The sequence below is a fragment of the Rhincodon typus genome, chromosome 31, assembly GCF_021869965.1.
Source record: "Rhincodon typus isolate 14 chromosome 31, sRhiTyp1.1, whole genome shotgun sequence".
In the NCBI taxonomy this organism is placed as follows: Eukaryota; Metazoa; Chordata; class Chondrichthyes; order Orectolobiformes; family Rhincodontidae; genus Rhincodon; species Rhincodon typus.
Genome location: NC_063362.1, coordinates 1,495,703 through 1,507,102, shown reverse-complemented (window position 1 = coordinate 1,507,102; position 11,400 = coordinate 1,495,703). Strand labels below are relative to the sequence as shown.

At 41.6% G+C, this 11,400-nt stretch overlaps 1 protein-coding gene across 1 annotated transcript in view; it reads right to left on the bottom strand.

Annotated features, from left to right (window-relative positions):
* Nucleotides 1-754: 754 nt before the first annotated feature.
* The window catches only part of rap1gapa (RAP1 GTPase activating protein a), a 151,761-nt gene continuing 141,115 nt past the window's right edge, over nucleotides 755-11,400 (bottom strand). Inside the window, exon 23 of the mRNA XM_048614853.1 lies at nucleotides 755-1,194. Coding sequence (XP_048470810.1) covers nucleotides 1,084-1,194 — 111 coding nt within the window. The 3' untranslated portion in view covers nucleotides 755-1,083. The remainder of the gene's footprint in view (nucleotides 1,195-11,400) is intronic.

Below are 11,400 nucleotides of genomic sequence, written 5' to 3'. Positions count from 1 at the left end.
ATTGTCAGTTTTCTTCCACTTTGGCCTATGTAATGTTTCTCACCGTACTTGCATGGTATGTTGTATATTACATTAATTTTATTGGTTGTGGGTATAGGATCCTTTACATCCATCAGTAGCTGTCACAGGGTGGTTGTTGGTTTGTGGGCTACCCTGATGCCTATGGGTCTGAGTAGTCTTGTGGTCATCTCTGATAGGTCTCTGATGTACAGTAGGATGACTAGTGTGTCTGGCCGTGTTGTGGTCTGTCATGGAGGTAACGGTGGATTGTGCTTTTTTGGGTTACAAGGACCATGAGTATTTAGCTGTAAATGCTCGCCCAGCTAGCCATGAATGAGGTTTTAAAAGATGCAGTCAAATCCACTTTGGATGATTGCTTTAAAGAACATCTTCACTCAGGCCACAAGCATGACCCTGCGCTTCTAGTCACTCGTCATTTCAATATCAGAGCTTTCTCTCACGCTCACCAATCCGTCCCTCAGCCTGCTGCAATACTCCAGTGAAGCTCAACAGAAGCTGGAGAAACAGCACTGATCGTTTGTACAACTCAGCACTTTCAGTGGAAAGTTTGAACAAAACAGAACACAATAATTTAGGCAGAAACATTAATTAAAGTGTCTTTGAAACCTTTGTGGGTGACTTTAACAAGAGCCAGTATCAGAGACTAATCCTCCTAGCCTCCGTATGTACAGTTCACACAACTGGGTCCAGTGTTTATGAGAAAACAACAGTTTAGATCATTTTGATTGTGACATTTAAGATTTTTATTTCGCATTATTTACAAAAGCATATTTACATCTTTTCCATTCAAAAGTGATGATATCTAGCCAGCTTTAGCAAATAATCACCAAAACACAGCAACAATCCATAAATAGGCCTAATGCAGTGTTTGACAGCATTGATCGTGCGCCACTCACTTCACCATTTGTGCTTTTACACTATGTCCAATGACAATATTAACACCAAAACACAAGACTTAGACAATCACAATAGTTTCACACAGAGGCAGTTGAAACTGAATCTCCAACAAAGTGCAATGCAGTTTGAGAATATATTTCTAAATTCCAAATAAATTCTTCATTTTTACAATCCTGGTTTCTGCTGGTTTCCTTTAGAGTGTAAGGCGTCATCTTCATTTGTGGCAGACATTCGGGTTCTCCTCAACTCCATAAGCTTGTGTCTTTTTTGGTAATTCTACAAAATCAAAAGCATGAAGATTATTCTCAACATCATTGGATCAAGTTGATACAAACCCAATCATAGACATTGAATATATATTGTGAAGACTGGAGGCAGACTGAGAATTGCTCTTTGAAAACAAATTCCTGATTATTTAAAAGTGAGTCGTCATTCCCGTGGTTAAGATATTTTGAATCTTTCAAATCTTCTTACCCATAAATATTTTCACTCTTCTTTCTCAGATTATGGGCAGTCCCAAGATTCCAAACCTTTTCAATTCTGTAATCTTGCTTTGCATGCTTGAGATATCACATGTTTATCTAACAAATCCCAGATAGCAACTGCATTAAAATGCACAAAGCTCCATGAGAGATCATTCCATTTAATCTTTAAAATCAAATCAGTAATATGTTGTGGGTTAGTAATTGGTTGGGAGGTAGGAGGTGGAAGCAGTGAGGTGAAAGAGAATGTTCTCTGATTCATAGGTTCAAGGAAGTGGTATTTCTCAGGGACCCCCATCCTGCTCCTCAGTTTTTTCCACAGAAATATTACTAACTTGGATAAAGGAACAGAAAGTGTTCATTGAGGTTTGCTGATGGTACAGTGTTAGGAAGGGCAGGAGCAAAAACTAAAGTGGTACAGGCAGACTAAGTAAGTAACTGTAACAAAAACAGAAATTGCTGAAGAAATGCAGCAGGTCCGGCAGCATCTGTGGAGAGAAATCAGAGTTGATGTTTTGGGTCGAGTGACCCTTCCTCAGAACTGAGCTTTCTCAGCAATTTATGTTTTTGTTTCTGATTTACAGCATCCACAGTTCTTTTGGTTTTTATTTAAGTAACTGTAGGAGGAGTCCACTGCGTGAAAGCGAGATCAATTATTTGATTCCAAATTGGTGAAGATTATTTTCTCAGGCATAAGAGATAATGAATCATAAAACAGAAAAGAGATGTAGACATATGGATAGATAAAGCAATAAAAACATGTGTGACATGAACAAAAAGGAGTCCCAAAGCTATTGGTTTAGTTTGAAGGAGTCAAAACACAACCAGGAGAAGTTATCCCTCAATGACACAGAATGTTGATTAGCCCGGATATGAGTTTGGATAAGGGTCTGAGGAAGGGTCACTGGACCTGAAACATTAACTCTGATTTCTCTTCACAGATGCTGCCAGACCTGCTGAGCTTTTCCAGCAATTTATTTTTCTTTCTGATTTCAGCATCCACTGTCCCTTTGGATTTTCATGAGTTTGGAGGTGGTATGTACAGTCATGGGAATGTCACCAGTGTTTAAATAGGGTTAACTTAGGAGGACTGATTATATAAATGTGGCATGAATTCCCTTTATGTTAGAAGTTTGAGGAGGAGAACTAATAGAGGTGTTTAAAACAATAAATGTAGAGAAGTAAATGTCCCTGGTGGGGAGTCACAGGCCAGAGAGATGCCACCTTAGATTTAGACCTCAGCTACTGAGCTGTGCAATCAGGACACTTTTCCAGACATAGAACTGAAAATCTGGAACACTCCCCTCAAGAGGCTGCAAGCTGAGAATTGGAGAACTTCCCAACGTGTCACACTGACAAAACTTTTCAAACTGGAATTGATAAGTTTGTATTGAGTTAGGGTATTACAAAAAATCGATAAAGGCAGATCAACAGAGTCTTGATACAGATCAGGCATGATCTATTTAACTAATTGAATAGGCTTGGGAACGTCAGTACAGTATAGACTAAAGAGTAGTTTATCTGATAAGGCCACACTGTGTATAGCTCAGGTTGCTATAAATCATCTGTTAAATAGTTCCACAACTACAGAGTAACTAGTCTCAAACAAATATTTTAAAAACATCTAGGTATGGTATTGCACATTTTTCCAGTTTTGACCTGTTATTTGAAAGATTTTCAACCAGACTGCTGGCTTCTGAGATTTTTAACTGAAACTACCCAAATGCATATTCTTGACCAGAAACAGCTTTTCTTCCATGAACTGGTGAGGAGTTTACAATTTCTGTAATATTATGGAGCGGTGTGGTGGCTCCATGGTTAGCACTGATGCCTTAGCACCAGGGACACAGGTAACTGTCTGTGTGGAGTTTGCACATTCTCCCCGTGTCTGTGTGGGTTTCCTTTCGGTGCTCCAGTTTCCTCCCACAGTCCAAAGATGTGCAGGCTAGGTGGATTGGCCATGTTAAATCACCCACTGTGTCCAGGGGTGTGCAGAGTAAGTGGGTTAGACATAGGAAATACTGGGTTACAGGGATATTGGTGGGGGGGGAGGGGGAATGCACTTCGGTGGGTTGGTTTGGTGTGGACTTGATGGGCTGAATGGCCTGCTTCCACGCTATAGGGATTGTATGATTAGGAGGTTCTGACTTGCCAAAGGGAACTGTCAGCCAAATACAGTCTGGACCAACAATTTACAAATGGACTTAGACATGCTGGACTTCGACCAAAAGAAACAAGTTTCTATGTGTTGCATTGAAACAAGTTTAACAGCTTAGTGTGAGCTGGCATTGTACTGCATCGTCACTGACTTTCAAAGCGAAACAAAAATCATACATCACTTTAATTCTGTGCTTTTATTGCCCGTCCCCAGTTGCCCTTGAGAAGGTGGTGATAAGCTGCCTTGTTGAACCGATGCAGTCCATCTTCTGTGGGTAAACCCACAGAGCCATTAGGGAGGGAATTCCAAGATTTTGACCCTGGAACACTGGATGAACAGCAATATATTTCCAAGTCAGGATGGTGAGTGGCTTGGAGGGGAATTTGCAGGAGGTGGTCATAGAATCCCTACAGTGCAGAAGATGCCAATAGGCCCATCGAGTTTGCACCAACCCTCCGAAGGGCATCCCACCCTATCCACACATTTAGCATGGCCAATCCACCTAACCTGCACATCTTAGGACTATGGGAGGAAATTGGAGCACTCGGAGGAAAGACACGCAGACATGGGGAGAATGTACAAACTCCACACAGACAGTCACCCCAGGGTGGAATCAAACCTGGGTCCTTGGCACTGGGAGGCAGCAGTGCTAACCACCGAGCCACTGTGTTGCCCTTGTTCCAATGGTGTTCCCATGTATCTGCTGCTCTTGTCCTTCCAGATAGTGGTGGTCATGTTTTTGGAAGGTACTTTCCAAAGAGCCTTGATGAATTTCTGCAGTGTATCTTGTAGATAGCACACACTGCTGCTACTGAGTGTCGGTGGAGGAGGGACTGGGTGTTTGTGAATGTGGTGCCAATCAAGCGGAGGCTGCTTTGTCCTGGATGGTGTTCAGCTTCTTGAGTGTTGTTGGAGCTGCACCCATCCAGGCAAGTGGGGAGTATTCCCTCACACTCCTGACTTGTGCCGTGTAGGTGATGGACAGGCTTTGGGGAGTCAGGAGGTGAGTTATTTGCCACAGAACTCCTACCTTCTGACCTGTTCTTATAGTCACAGTATTTATGTTTCTGGAGATGTTCAGTTTTTGGTCAATGGAGTGATGGTGATGACATTGAACGTCGAGTTGTGATAGTTAGATTCTCTTTCATTGAAGATGGTCACTGCCTGGCATTTGTGTGGTGCAAATGTTACTGTCACTGATCAGCCCAAACATCTACACTATCCGGATCTTGTTGCATTTGAACACGGACTGCTTCAATATCTGAGGAACCGTGAACGGTGCTGAACATTGTGTAATCATAGGTAAACATTCCCACTTCTGAACTTTATGATGGAGGGAAGGTCATTGATGAAGCAGCATGAAGATGGGCCTGGGACACTACCCTGAGGAACTCCTGCAGAGATGTCCTGGAGCTGATTAGACTCACCTTCAACAACCACATCCATTTTCCTATGAGATGGGAGTTTGCCCCCTGATCTGTGTCAATTGATGTACTGGCTATTTTGAAATAATTGTTACATGAACTTGCCTAAAATGAGAGCATTACTGATTGTAACACCTTGAAATAATGATGGAAAATACAGTGAAATCTGTATATTAGGACTAAATCAGGACTAACATTCTCATTGTAGGTATCCTTATTTTTAAAAGGCTCATTGCTTGCAAGTTAAATGTTGTCAGTAAAGTGTACAGCTTTTTACCCAGCATGCACAGTAGCTGGGAATCCAACTGCAGAAAGAGCCAGTTGTCCTCATTGATGGAAACTGGGTTAGCAGGCCCTCACTCTACAAAAGCTGCAGCTGAATTCTCAATTCCATGTCTGAAAATGTCAAACAGCTTAGTGCATTAAGAGCTGAATGAGGTTTGTCATTTGTTGGAGACTTGAGATTCAGTGCCCCTTGTTTAATTTAGTCCCAAGTTATTTGGCTGTGCCAAATGGGTGACCATTTTCTCTCTGGTAGGAGGCTGTTTACGCAGGTTTCACTGAAGTAACAACATTGACAGAGGAATCGAATGAGAGAAATTAGACAGCATACAGGTGTAAGACCAGAATTGTTAATACATGGCTGTGAGTGTAATTGCCAAAGAACATAAGCTAATTGTTAGACCTTGCACTGGTTTATGACATCCACTGGGTCGGCAAAATATGTTTTCTTCAGGGAAACAACTCAACAACACCACATGGTGCTGTCACATTCAGGTGAATTCACACTCAGAATCCTCAAACTTCCTCAAGTATGAGAAAAACATTTCTTATTGATGTCACAATACTGCTTTCCAAACTGTAGTATCTCATCCTCTGTATTTTTAAATTCCAGCCAAACTTATCAGGTGACATTTTCCAAACAGTGACAAACTCACACAGATTCCTCTTTATGAGCAGAAAGTGCTCTGCATTCAGGAGATTCCAGTCAGTACCCTTCAGAACTGCAGAGCTGTATGTCCATTCTCACAGTTCCTATGAGCACAGAACTCTAAGAGAAATCCAGCTCTTTTCTCACAACCGTTAGCTGCTGTATTCGGAAATTTAAATGTCCCAATTCGCAAAAATCCACTTTGACAGCTTCTGTCAAATGATAAGTATGTAACCAAAGTGTGAGGGTAAAGTACAGCTGGGCAGTGGGCCTGGTAGGTAGTGGGCCTGGTTGGCTATCAAACCAGGGTGCAAAGAGACAAAGGGGCCAGGTCATTGATGCAGTGTTTTGAAAAGGTCAGCGTCGATGGGAGAATTTGGGCCTGGAGGGGGTTGGTGGAGTTGTGGGGATGGATGTGGTCTGGGGTGGGAGAGGGGCTTTGTAAAGTCAAGTTTGGAGCCCAGGAAAGGTGGGGTTCCAAGGAGATGGAGGCAGATCGTGCGTAACTCACATCTCCTTTGGAATGATGACTGTTCTCAATCTTCAAAGTTCAGTTCTCTCCGATCTGTCAGTGACAGGGAGCCCCCACTATCATCACTAACTCATGTGGCCTTGCCAGTGTCATCCTGTCAGTCACAGAAAGGACTGTCCCCGGTCACTTCCTGTATCATTCTCCAACATTTTACAGCCCAAGCCTGGATACTGTCCAGGTCTTGCTCCATTTGGACATGGACTGATTCAGTCTCTGGGGAGATGCAAATGGTGTTAAACATTACGCAATCCTTAAGTGAACACTCCCACTTCTGACCTTATGATGGAGGGAAGGTCATTGATGAAGCAACTGAGGACGGTTGGGCTTTGGACACTACCGTGAGGAACTCCTGCAGAGATGTCCTGGAGCTGAGATGACTGACCACCAACAACCACAACCATCTTCCTGTGTGTCAGGTATGATTCCAACCAGCAGAGAGTGCTGGAAAATGGGATTAGAATGGATGGGCATTTGATGACTGGCACAGATACAATTGGCCAAAGGGCCTCTTCGTGTGCTACAAAAATTCTTATGAATCTACTGGTCAATAGCTAAATAAAAACAAAATACCGTGGATGTTTGAAATCTAAACAAAAGCAGCAAATGCTGGGGGAAATAATCAGTTGTCCCTGTTTCTCTCTCCACAGGTGCTATCTGACTGATAGTTATAGAGCCATAGAGTCATACAGCATGAAAACAGACCCTTTGGTCCACTTTCCTGCATTCTCTCTCCTTTCTTGAACAGCACTGTTATCTTTTTGATTTTACAGTCCGTGGGATTGATCTAGAATCTAGACAATTTCGAAGTGCCAACCAATGCATTCTCTCTTCAAACTCTAAGGTGATGACTGTCAGCTCCATGGAGCTTCCTATTGGCTTTTAGTCCAATTGTACTATCTCCATTACGGGGATATGCCCAATTTCATTCTCCTTTTACTGTACTTCTGAAGCTTCTTTTGTATCTATTATGAAAATTTACAAATTAATTGTTTAATATTTTTGTCATTTCTTTCTTCCTCATTAATTCTTCTGTCTCTAAGGCAGCGTTATTTACTTGCTATTTACAAACTTACAGGAACCTTTACAGTCCAGTTACTCTAGTTTCTTAGTCAGATGTTGCCAAATTCTAAAATATTCACTAGTTTTCTTTTTGACAACATGCTGAACCTCTTTCTGTATCTAATATCATCTTTAAAGTCTCTCATTAGCCACACTTGGACCATGTTTCCTGTGGGGCTTTTTAAGGAAATCTACATTTTTTTGAAAAGCTACAGCAATGTGTCTCTCTTTGCATCAAAATTTAAGTTCTGTACTACCAAGTGGTTGAACGTATGCTTGTTGCAAATTATGAATTAATTCTGTAAATGTTTGCCATTGCTAATCTGTCATCATATCTTCAAATTCTCGTTGCCCAGTTTACCTTAGCTAAATTACCCTACTGACATAGTTGCCTTTGTTCAGATATACCACCCTTGGCTTGGATTTAAGTGTTAGGGGAAATTAGCAATTAAAGATTAGAAGCTAATTTCAGTTCTGTGCCATTCTTAGAATTTGTCAGCATTCAGCTCTGAAAATTGCCAAATTCTAACGCGATTCACAGAGACAGACCAATCACTATTAAAGTATACAGCACAAAACACTTATTCAGAGGCAAACAAATTAAACAATGTCACTAAATTAGTCATGTTAGTTTAGAGAGTGTTGGAATTTAAAATAAAACTAAACTTAATCCAGTTCTGAACTTACCTTATTTAAACTGCTTCAATATTAATTCTCCAGATCTTGCTGCAAAAAAGTTACATTAAATGCATCTAATTTCAGTCTAAAGAAAAAGCCTTTAATTCCAACTCCTAATGTTAAAATTGATTGAACATTTGCATGACATAAGGGTACAAGTGCTAAATATGAACAGCAAAGCGTCACCCCACATGCAGAGAAAGCTTACATTTGACACATAACAGAAACAGCGTTTGAATAACAGTTTGCTAACAAAAAGGCAAATAGTTGAAAAACATTTAAAAAATTGAAAACAGCAGCTTTATGGCTGCTTTCTGTAAAAACCTTCAATCACTGGAATTGCAAACTATTGTCCTTTATTTTAGAAATGATGAGAATAGTTGTTGCAAATCTGGCGCTTTCTGTAGAACATCTCATGTTTAAAAATGTCAAAAGTTTACCTTCCCTCTCTAACAGATGGGACTTTTATTTATTACTTTACATGGATTTATTCTTTCGTTCTGATGTGATTTTGTTTTCAATGCACTCTTATATGATTAAAAGCACAAAACAAAATGAGTCATTAAATGCTATTTAATGCTCTTTATCTACATTGGCATTGTGCCCTCTCTAATTGTATGTTTTCTTTTCACAAATGAGGGCAAATATTCCAAGTACCCATGACTCATTATAGTCTGAGTCAAAGGAGGGAAAATATCACAAGAATTAGGCCCACATTTTCAGAGGTAAATTCACGGCACATGGAATCACATCACAAGGTAGATTAAATTTCTATCCTTTTATCCCATTGTTCCTTCACTTAATAGTCCTGCTCAGCTTTCTCCAGTTTTTTGTAAGACAAATTTATTCAGGGCTATGTACCAGTTTTACATTCCATTCATTTGTTTTCAGTGCTAACCTGTAACCCTGATTATTCTGTATATCTCAATAGCTTTTGTTTTTGCTCTGTTCCTAGGCAACTTTCTAAAGGCTTTGACTCATTTCTCTTGAAATCATCTTCAGTTTTGCTCAATACAGCAACCTTCCTTATTGTAACAGTATTGGATAAAACTAACTTCTCATTTTATTTATAGGTAACACAGTGTGGAGCTGGAGGTACACAGCAGGCCAGGCGGCACCAGAGGAGCAGGAAAGTTGATGTTTCGGGTCAGGACCCTTCTTCAGAAATGGGGTTACCCAATCTGAAACGTCAGCTTTCCTGCTCCTCTGATGCTGCCTGGCCTGCTGTGTTCCTCCAGCTCCACACTGTGTTGTCTCTGACTCCAGCATTGGCAGTTCTCACTATTTCTCATTTTATTTAACTTGATCTGCAGCAATATTCATTATCCGTTTACTATGGCCACACAGGTCACAAACCAGTGAAATATTGAAGTGCAGGCATGATGGGCCAAATGACCTCCTGCCACACTGTAATAATTCTGAGATTCTGTGAAACACTTTCACTGCTCACCAATCAGTTTCCACATTGACGAGTAACAAGATGAATTAGAGCTGAAGGCAATGGGCTTGGTTGCAGCTACAGGCAGCTGGAGGCACTGAGTCAATGAACACAACAGTCAATGACCCAGATGAGAGCACTGTCCAAGTTTCAGACGACTGGGAGAGCGATCAACTGCATGTCAACATTATCACAGCTTCTTCAATTAAAGTCTTATCAATGTTACTCAATTCCAATCAGCTGGTGAGACTGAAAGCAAGACACATTTCTTTTGTTGAGAAAGTTTCCTGACTTGTTCAGTCTCTCATTGGGCATCCAGCTAATTGCAACTGCTGTGGGTCTTTTTCATTTACCATGACAGAGGGAAAACGTGAGTGAATCTCAATGACAGGGGATGCTTTGCTTAGACAACACATTGTTTATTACATGGCAGCAATCAGGTGCAAATTAAAAATATATACATTGTTACTAAGGTTATTAGAGGCTCTTGTGGCACTGTGGTATTATCCCTACCTTAGAGGTGGGAGGCCCCAGCCCAAGTCCCACCTGCTCGAGAGGTGTGTCTTAACAAATTGCAATACTATGTTTTTTCTTTAAATTAACCTATTTTTCTAATCAGCCTGTTCAGAGATATTATTACACACCTCTGGAGCAGGTGGGATTTGAACCTGGGCCTCCTGCTGCAGGAATAGGGACACTGCCACTGCACCACAAGAGGGCCCTTTCAAAGAGAGCATCCCCTGGTAGGTTTTGAACCACGAACCTTTCAGGTAACAGCTGAAGGTACTGACCAATTGTGCCATGGAGACTGTCCCGCTCAGTTCTATGAGCAGAGACAATTAACAGGCTCCACATGTTTCTCTCAACAAAGATACTAACAAATTCAATAACTTCTTAACAAATTAATCATTTAGGGATTTTGTGGTGCAGTGGTAGTGTCCCTACCTTCAGGAAGCCCAGGTTTAAGTCCCACCTGCTGCAGAAGTGTGTAATACATTGCTGAACATGTGATTTGAGAAAGAACAAATTTAATCATGTATGGCCAAACATTAAAAATAGAGGAATAATGTCTTTCTGCTAAGTTTCTTGGCTTTGGTTTTGGGGAAATGACCCCCTCAGTAAACTGTGAAAACTGATGCTGTGATGGGAAGGTTGTTGTTGAGGTAGTATTGACAGGAGTTGTGTATCGTGGCCACATGGACGGTCAGATACAGCTGAACTCATCAGGAGTTGCCCACAAGTTTGGACTCATGAAGGGCAATTACCCAGTTATTTAGAGTTTGGAAACTCTAAGTTAGAGACCTTGGAGGATTCCAGCTGACTTCACTCAACAGTTAACTGGCAAAAGTTACTGGGATTCAAACCTGCTCAAACTCCTAGATAACCATGAAACTGACCCCACCTCACCAACCACAAACTCTGCCCTTGTCACACCCCACCTTCTGATTCCTGGCTGAATCCACACAGCTCAGCCTTACACAACCTCCCAGCCCTGTTCCGCTGAACCTGATCCCCAATTCCCAACTCCCTTCCCCCAAACTAGACCCCATCCTTTGGGGTGACTCAACCTCCAACTCCCTTCAATCCCCCATTTTACTCCAAGATCTCCAGGACCACTTCCCAACTGGACCCATCCTGACTCACTCCAAGCACTCACTCGCTTGCTACTGTCTCAGCAACCTGATAACCGAGCCTCACACCCACCTGGTACCCCAGCTTCAGAGCCTGCTGGAACTCTAGCCTCACACCCACCTGGTACTCTAGCCTCACACCCACCTGG